The following is a 23,808-nucleotide window of genomic DNA, read 5'->3' on the forward strand; positions in this document are numbered from 1 at the left end:
AATCATGGTGAAAAATTGTTCAGAAGCCATATACTTCCGATTTACATTCCTAAGAAACTCGAAAAATGTCTATATATCAAGTCAAGTTAGCTGTTGAACAGAATTTCTTGTGCTTTTTCAAAGCTTAAATATAGTTTTTTGATGAGTGTTTTTTAAGTCTATGTGTTTCCCAGAGTGACAAAAGTGGTTTTTGCAGTAACAAAAAACATTTTGAATAAGAAGAATTTCATAACAACAATGGTCCAGTATTGTGTTGGAAACGGATGCCATAATGCAGGGGACATAAATATAATATAATATTTTTTCTGTGAAGTGTTGGTATCACATAAACCAATCCATCCTGAACAGTTTTACAGAAGTGAGAATCCACAAAAGGAGAGAAGCAGTAAATAATTAAGAATTATGCCTTATGTTTTTCATTTTTTTAGGTTCCCTCTCCGAAAACCTTTTACTTTACAACTTTGGACCAAAGCTACAGGAAGGAAAAATTGGTATCCGTAGAAATACATTTGCAGAAAAAAATTTGCAGTCCCCCACAGGAAACATTTCTTGGCAGTTTGTCAAGGAATTAGAAAAAGTTCAAATGGAGGAAGGTCTAAGGTTGGCTAATTCCCTCTCATCTCAGCATATCATTATCAATTATAAAAATAGAATTATGAATGTCAGATTAGCTACTCAAACAATGAGTAATGGGGTAGCAGATGCTATGGAATTTCTTGATAACAAATGTAAGAACTTACAATTCGAAGATAGTGCCGCTACCGTTGAATTCATTAGAAAAATTGATAGAGTGTTTGACATTCTTAATTCTAGAAATCTGTTCCGGAGAGGGTTTAAAGCTCCAATTAGATCTTTTTCCCTGAGGTATGTTGAGGAAATTTTCAGTGAAACTATAGAATATTTAGAATCATTGGAAATTGATGATACCAACATTCTTTTTCACTATCGAAAGACATTCGCTTTAGGATTTATTTCGAACATGAAGAGTGCACTAGGGCTAGTGTAGAATGTTCCATCAATCAAAATTAATGAATGATGAACTTCATGGAGATCCTCTACTATTCATCAGAAAATGACTAAATTAATTTTATTTAATAATTGTTAAGCAAATGTAACATTTTTGTCCCAATTATGTTAAATAAAAATATTTCAGCAATTTTGTTCTTTACTTTTTGATATGATTCCTTTTATATATTGAACTATTTGGAATATTTAAAATCTCTCGCACTGACACCAGAGACGACTGTCTCTGCTCCAGAGACAACTCTGTCTTTGCTGACACTGCTTTTCATATGATTCCAAAGCTTTATCCGAGGCTTTTCAGAAGATCATTTCCTATATTCTTGCCTCAAGATTATAATTAATATTTATATCAAATTACTCTAAAGCTTCTATTTTATTAATTCATCAAGGCTGCAAGGTTGATTATTAAAAATTTCGTTCCCGAAATTCAAGAAATTATGATTAACATCATAAATCACTAAAAAAAGTGCAAAATTTTTAGAAATTTCGATTAGAATGACAAACTAATGATTAATTATTTTTAGTACGAACCGACTCGTTGAAAGATTTGAACAATTTGGGAATAGAGAAAGAAGTGAATTTTTCCAATCAGTATCAAACCTTCAAATATTTTCAGTTCGAATAGTTCATTCTTTCATTCCCGCACATTGAAATGTTTACGTTGCTAATAGCAACGGCGTGCGAGAGAGAAAGGTTGCTCTACTTCTTCCCTTTCACTCTTCCTCATTTTGCCTGTATCGCGATGCCATTCCAGTTCCCATAGAGTTCAATGGAAATATATTAGTGTTCTGTGTTTGAAATATTCGAAAAATAGAGAAAGAGAATCTTGTCTCTGATTCGAAAGTTTGAGAGTCTGCAGCGTATATTCGTGTTCTGTGGTCTGCAGCATAGACCTAATAAAATATATAAGTCAAAGATTATAGTAGTTAGTAACTCTATAATCTTTGATATAAGTATTATTAGGTCTATGGTCTGCAGATACAACCTAGATTACAGAGAATCTCTGTAATCTGTGGTCAGAGACAAGAGAATGCTCTGTGTATTACTGTTTATTTACTTTTAGTAATTTGAATATTTAATATTTATAATTGAATATAAGAAGTACAAAAAGCGGTGAGAAAAAAAAGTGAATTGTTTTCGTCTTTAAAACAAATATTTGGAGAAATAAGACTCATTGTGAATAATTTTTGTATTTACTAAAAAAAAAATGGTGATGGAATCAAAAACCACTAGTAAAACCAGTTGTTTGAAGGCATTGTTACTTCGAGCTTGGAGAGAAAGATGGTCTGATCTTCAGTGGGGTATAAATATAAAAACAGTACTTCCTCGTGGAGTTAGTGGAGACGTTTATAATTTAGCTGATTGTATATTGCAACAAGCTGTAGTTGGAGCTGGAGCTAATCAACTAGTTCTAAGTTATCTTCGTCATTCATTAAGTGCTCAGTTAGTTTCTCATGCTGCTGTACTCCAAAGATTGAGTAAATATAACCAGTTCAGCAAGATTTTCTGTGTATGTAGCTTATTGGAGTTCTTAGAGAAAATGATTCCTGGAGTGACATGTTGTAGTAAATTGGAAGAGACTGAGCTCGCTGCTGCTATCCTCTCAACAGCTTCTTGGTTATTGAATATTATTCAAAATTGTAGAGGCCCTTCAGATTTGAATCAGAGAGCTACAATTTTGGCATCATGCATTCTGAAAACTATAATGTGCAATGATTTTTACATTTCAATGATGTGTTTAGCAAGACACAATGATACAGGTGAGCCAATATTTTTATTGTAATATCTTGGTGTTCTGCTTAGAATATAGATATATGGAATAGCCATTGTATTGCTACGACAGCTTTTGTTGTCATCCACACATTTGATACTTCTCTGTCTAGTACGGCACTGAGGCATTGGAGTTACACAGATAAATTAATATACTTTTTTATCTGTTCACATAAAAAATTGATGTGAAGCAATATCCAAATCAACTGTCTCAATTGTGATCGACGACACTAAGCTACCATCTCACTCCAGTCTTTGGCCAACAACTGATGTTTATTTTTTATTTTCCATTCCTTGTATTTATCTTCCAAGGTTTTGTGGCTTTTTGGCTTCAGGGTGACTGAAGAAATATTCAGGGAGGGTTAACTCCCTTGAAATGATTTTGTTCGGGCAGAAGTAGTGCCATCTATCAAGTTTTTTCCTTTTAACTATCGATGAATAGATATTTTAGAGTAGATTTCTTCACGAATATCTATTTAATAGCAGCAACTTTGATTGAGAAAGAAGAAAAAGAATAAAAACAACAACAATGTGATGGAAGTCAAAACTTTTGACGTAAAAATGTTAAAAATGATTCGAGGAAACCGTATGGGGAAGGATATTTAGCCAGAAAAACGATGAATGATATTATAATAAATGTTCGGATTGCTTGGAAGTAATTCAGGCTAAATGAAGCCCACACAAAATTGGTGAGACTCTCCTGAACATTTTATACTATTTTTCATCGCTCAACTCTAAATATCCTCGCCAAAATAACTCCTTTTAATAACCCAATTCAAAATTAGGGAAGAACTCAGGGGGCAAGTAGATGTTGAGGAGTTTCAAGCCCAATATGAGGAGGTATTATCTTCTTTTATTCCTATAGATTAATTTTTCCAATCAGATGTTACCAAATCTACAAATTGAAATTTTTTTGGCGAGTTTTAAATCTTCTGCGCATCATTACTAATTTATGTCGGAAATTAAATTTTTTTCGGCATAAATTTGTGATGGTACGCGACCAAAATTTCAATCTTGATGTATTGAAATTTAAACCAAATGCGTTGGCAGTTCAGTAGGCATCTGTAATTCTGGTAGCAATGCTGCCAAAATCATGCCGGCGAAAAAGGAAAAAACTCGATAGATGTCGCTCTATAAGGAAACAAATTCAAACAGAGAGTTGCGCATCTATAGGTTATCTATGGAAATATTGCCGTTTGTGACAGTTTTTATTAACCCTTTGGCAGCTTATGTCAAACATTCATGACATATTGGCACTATTTTGAGGTGTGCATATAATGCCTGTATGCACTGTATTTTATTTTAATCGAGTTTTATACCTTGTTCGCTTTGCAGGACAGCATGTAGTGTACTGCAATGATTTGATAATAAATCTAAAAATAACACTGTTGAGTGAACCCAGGTTTGCAAATAAAACGCAAGCAAGTTAACCACGGTGTACTCTGTGCTGCTAAACAAATGATGTGATATAAACCAGAGTTAGTGTTATGTCATTCCATTTATAAGCATTATTTGTTTTTATTCAAGGATTAGTTAAACTAAAAATATTTCTGACAACCATGCATTTCAACTCATGGCACCACCCTTTTTGAAAAACACTATTCTTTTTGCAGTTCTGGATAGATTTGAAGGAGTTTTGGAATTTTGATAAAAATTTTGAATAGTTCTGGCAAATTGTAGAAAACACGAGTTAGTGGCACTAACTTCACCATGCGCCGTCTTTTTCGAAAAAATGAGTTTTGGTGCTATTTTTCGTTGAAGAAGAAAGAGGTCTTGAGTTCTTGATCGTTTTTAGAAAAAGAAAAAAAATTTGTAACATAAGTTTTAGGCTCTTGAAAAAATTGTGTTTTTCGAAAAAAGTCGCCGCCAACTTCACATGAGCATTGGGAAGGAAATTTTAGGGATATTTTCATTAGAATTGGTACTCACTGATCACTTCATTTCTACGGTTACATATACTCCATTAACTTTTATAAAAGCACACTGTTGGCCATGAAATAATTTTCTTAAATTTTTGTCATTAGAACGGATTCAGGTTGGCACTTCTAAATGTTGCTACAACTAAAATTAATTAATACTACAAAAATGCTGAGAGCGATCGAAAATGAGAGAAAACAGAGTATCAGGAAGTGCTATTTAGAATTGAGGGCCACTCATTCAAATAGTAACACTGATATTGGAGAGATTATGGGTGAAGTATAATAATATGATATGAAAGTATAACGCCGACGTACGCTAATAATATACTGCGGTAATAGAATAACGTTTTGCACTATCTGACTAAGACTTCAGTAGTATGGAGCGGTAAGGTTCACTCGATCGAAAAATCATTTGATCGAAAGTTCATTCGATAGAAAGTTCACTGCATCGAAGGGTCACTCAATCGAAAATGACGCCCACTTTCTCTTCATTGGCCAGTTGGTCGGAACTAGATCTTCTCTCATCTTTGTCCATCATTTATGAAGTTTGACAGAGATTATGCAACTATTACTCATTGAACTAAAGTTCTTTAGTTCAATGCTATTACTACACAAGTTGTTGTTACAATTTCATTAGCCAAGATAAATTTGGGGTTTTAATTCAGCAGTAAAAAAAAAACGATTGTTTGTTTAGAGTAAATCAATAATTTCAATTTTTTAATTTATTTTATTTCAGTGACAACCCTGAATTTCAGATTACTGGGTCTTCTAAATATTCTTTATTGAAGTTAGCATGGTGATTTATCCCTTGGAAGATATTTGGAATATATGGATAGGATTTGTTGGTACCAATGATGTCATGAAATCCTGAAAGTTTCAGATCTCTAAAAAAAAAGATATTCATCGGCTTGAAGAATTCGTTAAAAATGAAATTTTTATTTTTCATTTGAATTTTTAACCATGATACAATTCTGGCACAATTATATTTTTTCGGAAACCTCATCTTTTTTTCTATAAAATCGTGATATTTTTGAATCTCAAAAGAAGGTACGTCATAGTTAAAAAAAATGAAAAGTTTTTTTTCGCAAAAAACAGAAGCGCGCGACCTAAACGCCACATGCGATTTTAAGCGCAAACGCCCAAACTGTTATAAGCGTAGTTATTTTTTGATGAGATAAGGTGTATCCCACGTTTATTGGGCGAATAAGATGTCTTCATTCGAAAGTCTTCATTCTAAACTGTTAATGAAAAGTGTAGTGCTTGTTTCAAATAATTGAAGAAAGCTGTAGGTACTCCTGAACGGTTATTATTATCTAACTGACAAAGAAACTGCAACACCCAGACGGAGCTTTTGAAATTTGTTTTGGTAAAACATAGATAGTATAGCACCCAGTAAATGATTAAAATTTGAAGAAAAAAAAACGAATAAATAATAAATAAAAATCTAGAACGTCGTCTGATGGCCCTGGAGATGGATAACTGGCGTAGATCAGCTGGTAGGTCGAGATTGGAACGAGTGAGAAACGAGGAAATAAGGAAGATCATGGTGGTAGAAAGCACGGATGAGGTACAGAGAAGGCAATTAGTATGGTACGGCCATGTACAAAGGTTGCAGATCGTATTCCGAAAATGGTTCTGAAATGGAAGCCAAAGGAAAAGAGGTCGACCTAAACAAACATGGATTGGCAGTGTGCACAAGGCGATGACTGAACGGAACTTACAGCCAGGAGACTGGGAAGATAGAAGAGGATGGAAGCTGGGAATAGGTACCTTTACACTTACGCTCTTTCGCGCGCGATCGAATCGCGAGTGCCAGTCACTCGTGTTTTCGCGCGGTATGGAGTGGCGCGTGTTAACTTTTTTGTGTCTTGAGATCGCAACGGCTTTTCGCGCAGTCTTGCGTGTGCTTTGGAGCGTCCAATTCGAAATCTCTCATTATAAGCGAGAGGTTGGCGTGACTCGTGGCATGTTGAAATTTTCAACGGTTTTAGCGGCTTTGTCCATAGCTTGAAATGGACAAATTGAATAAAAAACGCAAACTGAAAGTAGCTTTGTGCTTGGCAATGTATCTGAATATTCCAAAGAAGAGAAACAGAAGATGTTGGGTGAAAGAATGGATGGAGAATCGTACATATGGACATATGCCTCTCTTGAATGTGTTGCGTGAAAATTTTCCTATGGACTATTTGAGAATGGATGCCTAATCCATAAAGTCCCTGCTCCAGAAGCTTGAATCTCCCATGTTCCTTATAAATTTAAAACTTGTACGAATAATCATTAATTAATACATACCTACATGTACTTACTAATTTTGAACGTATATACTTCTTCAATTAGAAGCCCGCGCGAATACACAAACGCCCCGAATACACACAAACTCAGTCACTCGGGCTAGTAGCTCGCGAATTTTTACACGTCCAAAAACCAAGTGAATGATTTGCCTTTACACTAGCATTCTTTCGCAAGCGATTGGCATGGGGCGTTCTAGTCGCGCGCGAAAGAGCGTTAGTGTAAAGGTACCTAATCGGGAGGCGTTGAACGCTATAGAACCGATATATAGATAGATAGATAGATGATAAAGTGTTTGTCCACGGCGGTTATCTATACACTCCCTAACACGTCTTGGCATTGATATTGATGCAAGAAGATGGTCTATTTCTTCTTGAGGGATGCTATCTCAAGATACCTGTACTTAATGTCTCAGAGCCGCCAAAGTCCAAGGGGGCTGGGGTGAATTTCCAAGCCTTCTATCCATGATGTCCCCAACATGCTCTATGGGCGAAAGATCTGGGCGGCCATGGCAAAAGATTCACATGGGTCGCTTCAAAAAAGTTTAAACTAACTTGGGTAACATGAGGTCGAGTATTATCTTGCTGAAATATTGGATTCTCAAGCCGGTTAAGGTAAGGGAGAATATACAGGGTGTTTCCTAATTGAATGTCAATATTTATGGGGGGGATTTTTGGGCCCATTTTAAGAAGAAAACTTTATATGAACATATGTTTTAAACGTCTTACCTTACAGGGTGGTATTATTTAGACAGTCAGTGGCACTCCACTTACATGAGCAAATTTGATTTCTTGAATTTTTTAGTCCGACTCACGGGTTTCACCTAAAAAATAAAATTTACGTATGTCTCTGCATGGTGATATTGTCATATGTATGTATTAAGGATATTGTTATGATCATGCAGAGAAACGGCTTTTATTTGAATCGAATTAAAAAAAGCCAAGTGATCAATTTTGGTATTAAATGATTGGGAATTTCAAAAATAATTTTTATTTCATAAAAAATCTGTGGCGTACCATCAATGTCTGCCAAAATAGATATTTCAAATTACGTACGAACGCCACTGGTGGAAATTAAGAAAAAAGTGATACATTAAAAAATGTCTCTTGATTCATAGTATGCATGTATGACAAATTTCATTGAAATATTTGAAGTGGTATTGTAGATATTGATAATAAATGATTCATTTTTGAAAACTTTACCACCCTGTATCTCGAAAGATAAGACGTTCAGGACATATGTTCATATGAAGTTTTTTTCTTAAAATGGGCCCAAAAATCACCCCCATAAATATTGACATTCAATTAGAAAACACCCTGTATGGCTCAACTATTTCTAGAAGGTAACGCAACGCTGTCATGTTACCTCGCATAAAGACTAAAGGTGTCCTACTTCCATGTGCAGTAACGTCTACTGTCCGGTGTACATGACGCTCAACATCAAAATGAGGTTCACATTTTTTTTTTGTTGTAGCAGGGGAAAATCTGCAAGTCAGACGAACCACCCTCTCCTGAAGCGGAACAAGTGTGGGGTTTCTCACTCTCCTGAGCTCGAGACCCACTAAAAACCCTCAACTGCTTCTTGAATTTTGGTTCCGGGCATTTGCCTATAAACCGTTCATCTCTTAGTCGGTTTTCTTCTCGCACACTATCGTGCTGGGATTTATGTGTTTATCCTCTATTGGATTAACACTATTGAATTTTTCAATCAGTTTCTGTTGTTATTTTGATCTTTTTTTAATTGATCTCTTGGTCTCCTTCGGTAAATTCGCATTCTCCTTTTGTCTTCCTCTGGGTCGTAGTCTAATAGTCTCCTGAGTTCTTGATTCGGATGGTTTTTCGCTGTTTCGAATAATTTTTCTGCTTTTCTCTTCATGAATTCCGTTATGGTTTCCCATTTTAGGTCCCTATAAATCTGTCTATTCCTGAAAAACCAAGGTGCATCTATTGCACATCGTAGCAGCTTGTTTTCAGTGGCCTGAATTCTTTTGATATTTATTTATTTATTTATTTATGAACATGAGCATTGCTCAGTACATTAAACGGTACAACCCATTTGAAAATAAAAATTGAACAATAATTACAATCACAAAATAAGCATATATCAGTAAATCACAAACAAAACAATGAAATTCACAAAAATGGCAATATTCTAGCCTAAAGCGAGTAACACCTCACATCTAAAACGGTCAAGTGAGGTCCCAAACAAGTTCAAAAGAGGAGACATAACATTAAAACGCTCCGTGACGCGGTGTAAAAAAAAGTGTTTACGGTAGTTTGTATGGGGTGTCTCCTGGTAAAAAATATTCATGCTCCTAGTGTTGAATGACGGAACACAAAAATTAAACTTATACAACAATTCAGGGCAATAAATCATGCCATTCAACAACTTGTAGACAAGCAAAAGATCCAGGAGTAACCTCCTCGACTCCAAAGAGGGCAAGCGTAGAGAGGACCTCGCTGCTTCATAGTCCAGGTGCCGAAATGAGAGACCCAACTTGAATGCACACATACGCAGAAACCTATTCTGAACTCTCTCGAGAGAGGCGATGTGAGTGACGTACGACGGCGACCACACAACAGAGGCATACTCAGCAATACTTCTAACAAATGTGCAATACAACAACCTGAAAGTTTCAACCGTGAAGAACCTGCCATTTCGCTGAATAAAACCGAGCAGCTGCATACACCTCTTCCTAACCTCAGACATATGACTGCAGAAAGTCAACTTAGAGTCCAACAATACACCGAGGTCCCGAACCTCACTCACTCTCTGCAAACAACAGTTGTCGATATGATAACTATGGTCTAGGGCTCGGGAGCGATGAAATGATATAAGGTGACATTTATCAATATTTAACGACAATCTGTTAAGCTCACACCAAATGTAGAACAGGTCAAGGGCATGCTGCAAAGCGAGGGCATCGTCAGTAGTGGAGATGGCCCTGAAAATCTTTATATCGTCAGCAAACAGCAGAAACAAACAACCCGACAAAACAGCAGCGACATCGTTAATAAATAAGAGAAATAGTATAGGTCCCAAGTGACTGCCTTGTGGCACCCCAGAAGGAGCAAAAAAGAACGAAGAAAAAGAGTTCTTATATCGGACAGAGTAACGACGACCACGCAGGAAGCTCTCGATCCAACCAAAAAGACTACCTCTGATACCCATGAGGTTGAGCTTATTCAACAATAAATTATGGTTAACCCTGTCGAATGCCTTCCGAAAATCAGTATAAATACAATCAACACTGCCGCCACCCTCCATAGCAGACGTAACACTATCAACAAACATCAACAAATTGGTAGCAGTGGATCTCGACTTCACAAAACCGTGCTGTTCATTGATAATTGTGGCAGCACATTTCAAAGTTAGAGAAGAACAAACTAACTTATCGAAGAGCTTAGGTATAACAGATGGTATACAAATTCCTCTATAGTTCGATACAACCTGCTTATCACCCGACTTGAAAATGGGCAAGATATAACTGTCCTTCCAAACTGAAGGGAATGATCCAACTTTTAAAGAATTATTAAACAGATCGCACAGTGGTGCAGACAGACTAAAAATGCACTGCTTCAGCAAGAATGATGGAATGCTGTCAGGCCCGCAAGAGTAGGTGCACTTCAGCCCAGATATGCCATCAAAAACTTCGGCTAGAGAAAATGACAAAGTATTGAAGTCGACGGTTTCTGGAATATCTACTGGAGGAGGGACAATCTCCTCATGGATGAAAACTTCTCCAAAAAATTGAGCGAACAATTCACAAATCTCCCCACTGTTCGAGCTCTCCACTCCGCTGAAAGACATTTTATCAGGAAGATTGGTGGTTCCCTTAAGTCTACTTATGTGTTTCCAAAAGAATTTAGGATCTGATCTTATTCTAGACTCGAGGAATAGGCAGTAAGTGTCAAAACACTTTCTGCTCTCAATCTTACACTGATTGCGTAAGTCACGAAACACCTCATAATCATCGGGTAAGTTGGAGGCTTTAAAGCGAGCATGAGCCTTCTTCTTTCTCTTAATCAAAATTTTCAACTCTTTACTGAACCAATGGGGAAATGTACCACGTCCTCGGACCCGCTTGGGAACAAACATTTCAATCCCATTATACACTACATGATAAAAGTAGGCAACCGCTCTATCAATATCAAAACTACTGCAAAAACTCCAATCAACAGAGTGAAAATAATTGTTGAGTTCAGTATAGTTACAATTCTTAAAATCATAAGTGAGGGAATCAGAGTCAGTTAGATCAGATACACAAAAGTGATCAGAACGTGGTATAACAATTGAATAACCAAAATGATGAACAGAGTTTTCGAGAAGCGTATCACCTGCATAGTCCACTAAAACTTTATTGTCCGATGAAAATATCAGGTCCAGAAAGATACCACGGCTGTTAGGCAGGCGGTTCATCTGGGAAAGTTCCATAAAATCACAACACTCGGAGAAGCACTCACCCACATTTCCAGGTTCACACAGCACGAATCTTTCATCAGCCCACCTACCTCCCGGGAGATTGTAATCTCCGCACAACAGGAATAATGCGTCGGGATGTTCATAGTAAAGTTCCTCAACAGCGCGCGCATGAGACTCGTATATCGTGTCAGGCGAGTTTGGTGGTATATAAGTTCCACCCAATATATACGATTTACTACACCAATTAATGCATACAAACAAGTGTTCCACCACATGTGTGTTATTCACAACAAGTCGAGGACTCAAGGAATCCCTCACCAACATAAGGACACCACCTCCTCTAGACTTAAAGCTAGTAGATAGGCTTCTATCTTTCCGAAAAACTTGGTATCCAGGAAGAGCAACCTCACCATCAAAAAAAGATTCGTTTAAAGATGATTCGACGATAACAATAACGTCATAATCCGAGGATATAGCGGCAAGCTTGAAGTCAGTTAGTCGAGTACGCAAGCCGCCAACATTTTGAAAATAGATCTTCAAATGGGGTGGCCCGAGTTTTTTCGTTTCCCCGCCTGAACTATCTTAGGGAAACCGTTGACATATCTAATTGTGACGTTTTCACCATTAGCCTTACGCTTATCGAGGTCCGATCGGAGATCATTCAGATACTTGCGCTGGGATTCAGTATAATCACCATCAATCCGCACATTCTTAAACTTCACTGACTTACTAAGAGCATGCTTCCTCCTAAGAACGTCCCTGCAGACCGAGGTACCCGTCATGATGACCTTAAGTGGACGAGACCTCCCCTCAGCCTTCCTCCCCACTCGAAACAAATTCACAATTGATCCCTTCAGGTCGTCCGAATCTTTTCCCGAATCAAGCTCCTTCAGCAAGTCCACAACTTTAGAACGATCATGGCTTTGTCGGACGCCAGCATCAGAAGAACTACTCTCCTCCATATTATAGACCATCAGATTGGAAGCTCTACCATCTCGATCAGCAATCTCAGAAATAGTCTCCTCCCGCAGCCCCGCAGCAACCCTCTCGATCTCCTCCACTCTATGTTTAAGGGATGATACCTCCTCCTTGAGCTCCTCATAGCTACGTAGAATGAAGGGCACCCTCTTGAATGCTTCCTTGCAGTCGTCGCAAAAAAAGAAAAGTGACCTCTGCTTCTTCAATTCCATGACTCTGAGTTCACTGCCCCCCATCGATAAACACCTGCTGTGGAATACCGCAGCGCAAGAATCACAACAAACAGATGATTCATCATCTGAGGATTTCTTGCATCTGGCACAAATTGAACTCATTATCGCGACAAGATAAGAACAGCTGTTCCAGGGGTGATTCACGAACAGCAGACAACTATCGTTCAAAGTAGAACGGAAAAAATCGTAAATCAGGTCAAAACTGCGATTCGGAGAAGAACCTCCACCAAAGTATGGAAGACGGCTGCAGGAACAACGTCAGAATCCAGAAATAATCGAGGAAAGTCCACAAAAACCGTCAAAATAACGCTTAATTAACAGAGCGGTCTAGAACACGTGTTACCACAGTGAAATCAACATACAACAACACATGATATGGCTCCTTGTGGCGAAACCCTAGACAACTGATCCATAAGTCAGTTGAGGCCTAGCAACGGCTTTGATTATCTTCAATTTTGTCTGGTTCGACATGTGGCTTCTTCTTCCTATCAGAGGGAAGAGTCTATTCATCGCTGCTTTCGTTTTGTCGATTGCTTGTTTGATATGACTTTTCCAGGTAAGCCCTTTGTCAAGCGTTATTCCTAAATATTTGGCTTCATTTTTCCAGTCGATTTCTTCGCCGTCAACTTCCAGTTTCGTTGTGGGTCGCAGTATTCTCTTCTGTAGTAATATTGCTTGGCTCTTTTGTCCATTGAGCTTGATTTTCCACTTTATGCACCAGTCATTTGTTTCGTCAATCGTTTCTTGTAGAATTCGTTCTATTACTTCTGGGTTGCGGTGTCGAGTTGCTATGCCTGTGTCGTCAGCATATAACGTTAGCATGGTTCTTGGATTCTTCGGAATATCTTGGATGTAAATGTTGTACAGAAGTGGCCCAAGTACTGATTCTTGGGGTACTCCAGCCTCTATATCTCTTGTTGAGGAGTATTCTCCTGCCACGTAAAATCTTCTATTTTTGAGATAATTCCTGATCAACTTGCATATTTGATCGAATATCCAGCACATCTCATCTGTTGAATCAATCCTTCATCACTCTGTCCAATGCTCTGGCGACGTCTACACCTTTTCCAAGTGTATTTCAGAAATCGTCAACTGTATTTCAGATTAGTCAATTCGATTTCAGAAAGCGTGAATTGTATTTCAGATTAGTCAATTCGATTTCAGAAAGCGTCAATTGTATTTCAGATTAGTCAATTCAATTTCAGAAAACATCAAATGTAATTCAGATTAGTCAATTGAATTTCAGAAATCGTCAATTGTAATTCAGATTGAAGTATATGTATTTCAGAAACGGTCATTTATGATTCAGAAAGTACATAGAGATGTAAAAAAGGATGACTTATGTAGATGTCAGGTGATTTTGAGAAAAAGTCAGATTAAGTCACGATCACCTAAGTTTTCAATTTTCAATAATGAATTTGAAAGACCACTGTGCAATATGTCTTATTCCCATGTTGAGAAAAGCAGTTATAAAATTGCATCAGTGCCAACATTATTTGCACCAAAAGTGTTTTCTACCGATCAATACAACTTGCCCTATTTGCCGTACATCAGTGATAAATTTTGATAATATCCAAAGGAAATATTATCATCATCATCATCATCATCATCATTTATTTTGCCTATTAGAAATTACAATTCTAGGACACGTCAATTCATCATATATCAAGTACATATACATTCAAAGACATAGTTTAAAAAAAATATATATCGAGGACAAAAAAAAAAACAGCTGAAGGCAACATGCTCTTATCCTAGGTCGCCACCCACAATAAGTTCCCGGAACTCAGTAATATCATACACAGCCTTACCTCCTAAATAGTTTTTGAGAGTTCTCTTGAATTTTTTCATGGGTAAGGTGGTGAGCGAAAGAGGCAGGATGTTATATATTGCGATCCCGGCACACATCGGAGACCTCTTCATGTACTCATGTGACGCAGTTAAAATTCTAACCTTGTGTCTATTTCTCGTGGGGTAGTTATGGATATCGGACTGTCGAACATGAGAGCCACGGGTAGAGTGGATATGACACAAGAGTTTGAGTATAAACATGGCTGGAACTGTCAAAATACCAGAAGATCTAAATATCAGTCTACAGGTCTCTCTGAATGGAATATCATAAATGAGCCTCACTATTCTTTTCTGCTGAACGAAGATCCGATGGGCCCCTGGCATCATTCCCCACACACAGATCCCATAATCGAGCAGGGGCTGGACGTGAGCATAATATGCTGTCAACAGGCATTCACGTGGAAGGGAAGACTTGAGAGAGGAAATTATATAGAACGCCTTGTTCAGGTTCTTCTTCAATTTTTCGAAGTGTGGCCCAAAGTTCAACAATGGGTCTATTGTTATTCCAAGGAAACGGGTTTCATCTTGGAAATTAAGTGGCGTTTCACCGAAATATATTTCACGACTGGAGACACTCTGCCTCTTCCTACCGAACTCCATGATGACGGTTTTATCGATGTTAATAATAAGCCGATTTTGTGAGCACCATGATTTAAATCTCTCGATGACCTCCAGTATTCTAGAATAAAGGCTTTCAACATCCCGCTCCGATACAACGAAGCAAGTGTCATCAGCGTACAGGTATACCGCCAACAGGTACTCAGCTACATATTGGGGAAGGTCATTAATGAACATCAAGAACAGCACTGCCCCCAGGTTGCCACCCTGCGGCGTCCCCAACACCGTTTCATAAGCCTCCGAAAGATGATCATTGAGCCTAACCCTTATCTTCCGTTGGGAGAGATAGGACATTACCCAATCATGAACAGTGCCACGGATACCCATACTGTACATCTTCTCAGACAATATCGCAGGGTCAACCGAATCAAAGGCTTTCGCGATATCGAAAAATATCACCACCACAAACTTTTCCGAATCAACCTCACTCAAGATATCCTGAACGAAGTCGACAACAGTTAATTCCGCTGATCTGCCTGGTCTGAATCCATATTGAGATGATGTTAGGATATTGTTTTTCTCAAGATAGTCAACAAGCCTGTTGACCATAATTTTCTCAAATATTTTCGAGAATATACTAAGATTCGATATCAGTCTATAGTTAGCTACTTCATTGGTAGCCCCCCTTTTTGAATATAGGAAAGGCAATGGCACTCTTGAGAGAGTTCGGAAACTTGCCCTGAGTGACAGAGGCGTTCATCAACTCAGATAAAATGGAGGAAAGTAGATGTTCACTTTTTAAAATGATTATAGGTATTTCATCCGGGCCTGTACATTTTTTATTTGGCATACTGTTTATAACGTCATGAACCTCGAAAGGAGTACAAGGGTAGAAAAACATGCAGCAGCTCTGAAGAGTTCCAGTTGTGCCGCCTGCACCATAAGGAAAATTTTGTCTGATGATTTCTTGTATACTGGTCGTAAAATATTCGCCAAAAGCATTAACCACTTCGCTGTCTACCGACAGGAGCTCACCCTTGTATAACATGTCGATGCTCCTGCTGACGCTGTTGACCTCCCCACATCGCAAGTCCCTAACGACCCGCCACAGAGTTTTTGACTTGTTAGAAGATTCATTGATGATACTTGAGAAATGTAGAATCCTCTCTCTGTGCATGTTACAACTGATTGTCTTGCGATAATCGGCAATATTCTCTGCCAATCTACATGATGGAGCAACATTATAAAGCCATCTCATATCCCCCAGTTCCTGTATCCCGCGAAGGAGTTCATCAGAGTACCTGAAACTACTGAAGTGACAACATACACGTGCTCTCACTTTTCTCTTATGGAAAACCATGTTGAAAATGTATAGAAAATCATCAAAGAACAAATCGAACATCCGGTCAATATCCTCGCTCAACCTGAGTCCATGAAAAGCGTTCGAAAATCTGTAGTGAAATTCAGAAATTAAGTCGGGAGAAAAGTAACGTTTTTCTAAGGTTTTATAAACATGTTTATGAGCTGGACGCCGCTGTGTGACAGGAAAGCTCAACGTCTGAGCATGATGATCAGACACCGCAAGAAGAAAGTTATCTGACGAGCACAGTGTAACATCAACATTTGTTATGACGTAATCAACCTGGGAGGAACTCGTGGGAGTTATGCGAGTGGGTTCATTGATCAAACTATTGAAACCAAAATTATTTATCATGTGAATCAGAGTATCAACATGATCTCCGTCTCGGCACTCGGGCTCAACATTGAAATCACCACATATTATAATTCGTTCAAAAAATCTTTTTGTGTATGAAAATATCGTAAATAATTGATCATTAAAGAGTTCAAGATCGCCACTGGGTGGGCGATAAATTGTAACAATACACAAAGAATTCTCGACCGAGACTGCCGTACATTCAAAAGACTTCTCAATGGTCAGTTTATTTATAAAATCAACCGGCTTACAAATTTCTGTTAGAGCTAGTTGTGAAAAAATTGCACAGCCCCCACCTTTATATTTAGATCTAAAAAGAACACACGAGAAGACCGTCAAAGAATTTTAAATTGTGCTAATAAAGGCGAAGACTGGGTGAGTTTAACGAAAACATTGGGCGTGGAATACAAGACGGCATATCATTGGATTCGTTCTGGACGCGTTGACATGAGGAAAAAAGGTGGAATAAAACCTACAACACTCACTGAGGAAGAAATTAACACAATCATTCTATGGGTAGAGGAAGATTCTTCCATAACCCCCAAACAAATGAAAACCAAAATAATGCAACATTTTCAAAAAGATGTTTGTACATAAACAATCGGCAATTATTTAGAGGGAAAGCTTTTCACTCTCAAACAAGTTCATTATGAGGTGACAAACATGAATGTAATAGAAAATAAGAGGAGACGGGCTGAATATGTACAGTCTTTGAATTCATATATCCAGCAAGGAAAACAAGTTGTGTGGATGGACGAAACCAATTTCAATTTGTTCTGTAGAAAATCAAGAGGACGGTCCCGAGCTGGTACAAGAGCCATTCAATATCTTCCAGCGTCAAGGGGCCCAAATGTCCATTTGATTGGGGCAATGTCTGCTGCTGGTATAGTTGCCATGGAGAAACGTAGAGGTTCATTCACTGCGGACTCAGCAAATGAATGGGTGGTGACTTTATTGCAGCAGTGGCAAGATATGGGAAACCACTTAGAAGATTTAGTTATCGTCTCTGATAATGCTCCATGCCATTAGAGATTGGAGACTGTAGTCAACCCTACACCAGCAATACTGCTGCGACTGAGCCCTTATTCTCCTATGCTGAACCCCATTGAAATTGTATGGTCGAAGATCAAGACCTATGTGGAAACACACCTAAGAATTCCCAACTGTGTGCCACCGAGAGTTCTTGAACAAAGACTCATATATCTAGAAAATATAATTGACCAGGCTAAGGAAACAATCGTTGGAGGTGATTGTGCTCGAGCAGCGCAGCATAGCACTGCCTTTCATGCAGCTGCTATTGCCATGGAAGATATGCCTGTAGGAAGTTAGATATTTTTATGTAGTTAAGAGTTATTCGTTTTATTGTTTGACTGTTTCACCATTTCCAAGTGTTATTGAGAATTAATAAAGATTATACAGGGTTTTTCATGAGTCCTTGGCTATAGTAAATGCAGGTCATCCAGGCCTTTCAGAAAAGTTGCTAGTCTTGTATCCTCATAGAATGGAAATCTAGGTCCTGAACAAGTTATCATGCACTATTTCTTTCTCTCCGTACATTTCTTCCAATTCCAAATACAAATTACTCTCGTTCACGTGGAGATCACGTATAAAATGTGAAAATTGGAGATTGTCTGCATTAGAATTATTAGCGGATAAGCACAGCTGTGTACTCATAAACCCACCAAAATTAAAAAAAAACACCTGTATTGAAAAACCATATTTCTTTTTTTAAGTTTCAACACCCTGTATCTCATGAGAAATGTAGCAGAGACCAATAGTACATAGGAACTCTGTCTGTTCCATGAAATCGTCTGAGCAATAAGAACCCGAATTTACGGAACCATATTCTGAAACACGACGGGCTGTCTTAGTTAACTCCCCCAATAATATATGAGTCTTATTTTTGGTAGAGGTACTCTGCAGGGTCCAAGGTATCTCCCATTATATTAAACTAAAACGCTCGAGCCACTCCCGAATTTCCCTCTACACTCCCCAACTATGACCGGAAAGCCACTCCACATAATCACTATCCCAAGCTCATCATGACAAGTCTTCATACAATAAGAATAATATTCACATTACAGTAGAATCCGCTTATAATGACATTGAGGGGAAATGAAAAACACGTCATAATAACCGGAAGTCACAAAAAGCAAAATTGATGATATTTTTTATGGATTCAATTTGAGAGAAAAACGACAAATTATATGTTTCCTTTATTGAAATAATTTAAAATTATCAGCTTCTTTCGCAAAAACAACTAAATATGAAGAACTTTTTCGTTTTCACAAAAAAAATCAGATATATCTTCGTATCGTATCAAACCTCGTCGCATGAAAAGGGTTGGGGTGGCTCGAGAAAACGATCGAGATGTCACTATAACCGGAGGAATTTTCTACAAATAATGCTGTTGTATCTGAAATCATGTCATTGTAAGCGACATGTCGTTATAAGCGAAGTCATTAAATCCGAATCCTGTTGAAAGGAGTTTTGAATGAAACCAAACTTAACAGTGCAATTGCGTCATCATAAGCGGTTGGTCAATATAGCCGGCGTCATAATAATCGGATTCTACTGTATATTTGTGTAGCTACATATGTACAAAATTATTCAATTTCTACAATTGTAGCCATTCGCATTTTGATACCGAATTAAGTTGGACTTGTAGTTACAGGTAGATCACTTGTAACCTGTACATATGTATGTATGTCGAGATGTATGTAGACTTGTATGGTTTGTGTTATAGGCCCCAGTTGTAATTCAGATTAAATGATTTGTAATTCAGAAAGTACGAATATCATTCAAATTACATAGAAATGTGAAAAGTGTGAGTTGAAAAAGAGAAATTTTCCTCAGAACGTTGGCAAGCTTTCAATGAAAAGTTGAAAAAAGAGATACATTTTGTCCAAATTTCCGCAATCACTGTTAAAACACTGAACTCATGGAATCTGATGTCAATGATACTGAATTCACGCGTTACGCGAGCGTGTGAAGAAAGCCTCTATTGTTGCGTTATTTCTCTTTTCAATAATTGTATTCATGATTGAATGTAGGAACTGCTTTAATCTTATTATTCGTTCGTTTCTTCGTTCAATTTGTGAAGATTACCATCAATAACTACCAGAAGCAATCCCTGTATGCTCCATGACTCATTCACGAAATCACGAACCCCTAAAATGTCTTCCAAAAAAACATCTAACGGTTTTTCAAAGAAATTCAGTAATGTTTTTTACATTACATCAAACCGAATTTCCAAATATCACAGTTATCTCACTTTCAGTCTGATCTCAGGATTATAACCTATATGAAATGTGTGTAATTTCGAATTAGGATTTCCGAAATACAATTGGACGATTTCTGAAATTAAATTGACTGATCTGAATTACAAGTGATGTTTTCTGAAATGCAATTGATATTTTCTGAAATTGAATTGACTAATCTGAAATACAATTGACGCTTTCTGAAATTGAATTGACTAATCTGAAATACGATTGACACTTTCTGAAATCGAATTGACTAATCTGAAATACAATTGACACTTTCTGAACTCGAATTGACTAATCTGAAATACAATTGACGATTTCTGAAATAAAATTGACGATTTCTGAAATACATTTGGAAATGGTGTAGAATTAGTTTCCAAAAAGTTTACGCTAATCTTCTATATTAATAAAAGAGGATCTATGCTTTATTGTTCAAACGATCGCACCAAATTGGACAATTCTTTTTTTGTTGTGTTTATTATTGTTAGGGCAAGGTTCATATAACAAAATATTCCCAAAAAAAAATTGTACAGAACAGAAAAAAGGCATTCCTTTTTCTTACGACCAATCGAGCAATCACGATGAGTTTATTATTGTCTACCCTAGAAATAACTTAGATGGCAAAACTAGGTTTGCCGGGTCAGCTAGTTTTGAATAAAATTTCATGAATAGATATAAAACACCCATTAAATTTATACATCTTGATACAAGTTTTTGCAGCTGGATATTTCTACCCCCAAGTATGTACAGGGTTTTTCAAATTCGATGCTCACTGAGAGCATCTCGAGAACTATAAGATTCAGAGTTGTAACAACACAGTTATGGCATTTTCTCAGTCTAACCCCACAAGTTTCTTTGATCGAACTGACAGTCTTGATATTGATTAACGAGTCAGCTTCTCTTTTATCTGTGTTTTGTGTGGTTTTTGGAGCTCAGTTTACGGTCGTTCAGTATACCCAAATATTCACACATATTTTAGATCTTATTATGTTTCTGCCTGGTTTAATATATTTTCTGATTGAAAAATGTTGGGATGGGACGTATTCTTCATATTCTAGTGTAATATCACTTAATTGTTGCAGCTGCTCCAGTGCTCCATGCCAAAGAGTGTCAACAAAAGGTTTCATTTTGCCAATACACAAAGGAAGATCTGACACATGGAATTCGATCAAATTGCGAGTTGTGAGCAGAATGGAGTCTGCTTTCGTTTTCGCCCTCTACCACTGAACCAGGAAACACTCAAGCGCATTGAAACGCAACTGGCAAAGTGATATACTTAGTGAATCCTCTTATTGATACTCTTTGTCCCTACACTCTCCCAAAGTGGCACTTTGAGCGATTAGTATTGTCATCGGCGAATTGCAATATGAATGATTTCTTATCTGTGCTGTGGGTTATTATAGTACATAATAGGCTCGTTCGCAAGCGCAAGTGGATTTTCGCTACCCTAAAATGGAATTGCGCTTGCTTTGTACAGTTCACAACCGTTGCAACCCACTCCACGAACGGTTCACAGCCGTTTATAGAGTATATAGAGTATATATAGTGGTTTGTCCGTAGAGTGGTTCCCTCGTTTCGTCTCTTTCGTGCACCCTCTTTTTGTTTCCGACTGAACCAGTAACGTCAAATTTGGCTGCCAGTTGCACAACGTAAACAGCGTATACATTTTTGCAGGATGTCGTTCGTTAAATGAAGCCGCTGTTGTTCGCGAAGAGCTGTTATTTCTAAAAAATAATTTTATCATTTCCTCCCTTTCTTCTACGGAATACACCATTTTAATTCTACTATATTTACAATCTCGTTGACACACCTGTAACGTTCTTAACACGTTAAGCGCCATCAAAATATCGATATATTTTCTTGTAGGGTCAAATTTTTTGTGTCGATATTTTGTTTTGCTCTTATATCATATAAGATCATATATCATATATATCGAGAATATTGATGAGCGGTCCCACGGGAGCAGCACATGCGGTACAGGTGAAATTTGTCCAGTCCAATCTCCTTATTATAACCATAACAACACCTGTTCAATTTTTTTGGAATTGTTAGTAGTCGTAAATTCCAAAACAGCGGTCCCTACGGACCGCTGTGGCTCTACAAGTAAGACTATCAGCGGTCCCTATGGACCGCTGTGGCGCTCAACGTGTTAAAAATTTACGGGAGACTAAGGTAAAAACATGGTCCGTCTACTTTTTTGAACAAAAAATTAACAACATAAGTATTAAATTTCTTTGAAATGTGTCGGATACGAATAATAATCTCGAGATAAATTCCACAATTGCAGTGAAATTTTCAGATAGTACTCGATACGATCTTCAAAATTAGTTATCGCAACATCCTTCGTCCCTATTCGAAATCAAGAGGTTGTGGTCACTCTTGTTAGGGGGCTGAAGTTACGGGGATGGAAAAAAAGCGGAAAAGATCCCTCTCGAATAAGAAATTGACGGGTCCGAGCGATGTTCCATATTTCATAAAGTCGGAAAATCGAGGCATTAAATTTTCGTTGGACCACCCTGTATGTAATGGCACTATGGTTAATCAAAGTTTTTCCTCGAACCTAAATTAGTTAAGTCAGATGGTGAGTTGTGTCTTTGGAAATTTTATGTATGGTCGACCTCTTAAGACTTTCTTGCAGGGTTCCAGGTATTTGTGGGAACAAGTTAGAAATGAGTGTTTATGTCTTCATTCGGTTGGTAAAATTTTCCTATTGAACAACCCTCCTCATTGCACTTTTATTATTTTCGTTAATGAAAGTATAATGTATTCAAGCACAATATCAGTATCCACGAAAAAGACGTCTGTTCAGTAATCAGAATGAATGAAGACGAAGCCATTTCGCTTGTTAGCGAATTTAGAAAGTTGTATTATCTAAGTAATAAAAATAACTCTAATCAAGATGTAAAAAATAACTGTACAGTGCGTGTTGGAAAATTCCCGTTCCGCGAAAGTTCGTAAGTTGTTAGCTCCTGAACGTACAGATACAGAAGCGCGGTGCTTCGTTAGTTCATATAAGGCGGTGAACACATATGAGCGGCCGCGGCCACGATCACGATCGAGAAGCGTCCCATGCAAATGTATTAAGCGGTGAACACATATGAGCGGCCGCGGCCACGATCACGATTGTGAGACATCGCGACTGAACGGCGCTATATCGCTGAACAGATCGTGATATTATGTGCGGAATAAGGCGGTGAACACATATGAGCGGCCGCGGCCACGATCACGATCACGATCTAGATGCGTCCCATGCAAATGTCATATTCCGCACATAATATTACGATCTGTTCAGCGATATAGCGGCATTCAGTCGGGATGTCTCACGATCGTGATCGTGATCGTGGCCGCGGCCGCTCATATGTGTTCACCGCTTAAGGCGGTGAACACATATGAGCGGCCGCGGCCACGATCACGATCACGATCGAGAAGCGTCCCATGCAAATGTAATATTCCGCACATAATATCACGATCTGTTCAGCGATATAGCGGTGTTCGGTCGCGATGTCTCACGATCGTGATCGTGATCGCGGCCGCGGCCGCTCATATGTGTTCACCGCTTAAAGCGGTGAACACATATGAGCGGCCGCGGCCACGATCACGATCACGATCGAGAAGCGATCAAACGCGTCCCATGCAAATTGTTAAAGCGGTGAACACATATGAGCGGCCGCGGCCGCGATCACGATCACGATCGTGAGACATCCCGACTGAACGCCGCTATATTGCTGAACAGATCGTGATATTATGTGCGGAATATGACATTTGCATGGGACGCTTCTCGATCGTGA

The 23,808-nt window shown here is 38.1% G+C and overlaps 2 protein-coding genes across 3 annotated transcripts in view; one reads left to right on the plus strand and one right to left on the minus strand.

Annotated features, from left to right (window-relative positions):
• Window positions 1–2,038: 2,038 nt before the first annotated feature.
• Window positions 2,039–23,808, plus strand: part of LOC123323037 (mediator of RNA polymerase II transcription subunit 24) — a 46,102-nt gene continuing 24,332 nt past the window's right edge. Inside the window, exons 1-2 of one of the 2 annotated variants that reach the window (XM_044911238.1) lie at window positions 2,392–2,533; window positions 2,590–2,783. In XM_044911238.1, the coding sequence (XP_044767173.1) occupies window positions 2,729–2,783 (55 nt within the window). In that variant the 5' untranslated portion in view covers window positions 2,392–2,533; window positions 2,590–2,728. Of the gene's footprint in view, window positions 2,784–23,808 lie in introns of both variants that reach the window. The other variant, XM_044911237.1, reaches the window with a different exon arrangement.
• On the minus strand, window positions 9,003–11,979 carry LOC123323041. Its single transcript, XM_044911242.1, has 2 exons — window positions 10,521–11,979; window positions 9,003–10,432 (listed from the first exon to the last, which is right to left on the minus strand). The coding sequence occupies exons 1-2, from the start codon at window positions 11,745–11,747 to the stop codon at window positions 10,388–10,390; spliced, it is 1,272 nt and encodes a 423-aa protein (XP_044767177.1). The 5' UTR covers window positions 11,748–11,979; the 3' UTR covers window positions 9,003–10,387.

The sequence above is a fragment of the Coccinella septempunctata genome, chromosome 1, assembly GCF_907165205.1.
Source record: "Coccinella septempunctata chromosome 1, icCocSept1.1, whole genome shotgun sequence".
NCBI lineage: Eukaryota > Metazoa > Arthropoda > Insecta > Coleoptera > Coccinellidae > Coccinella > Coccinella septempunctata.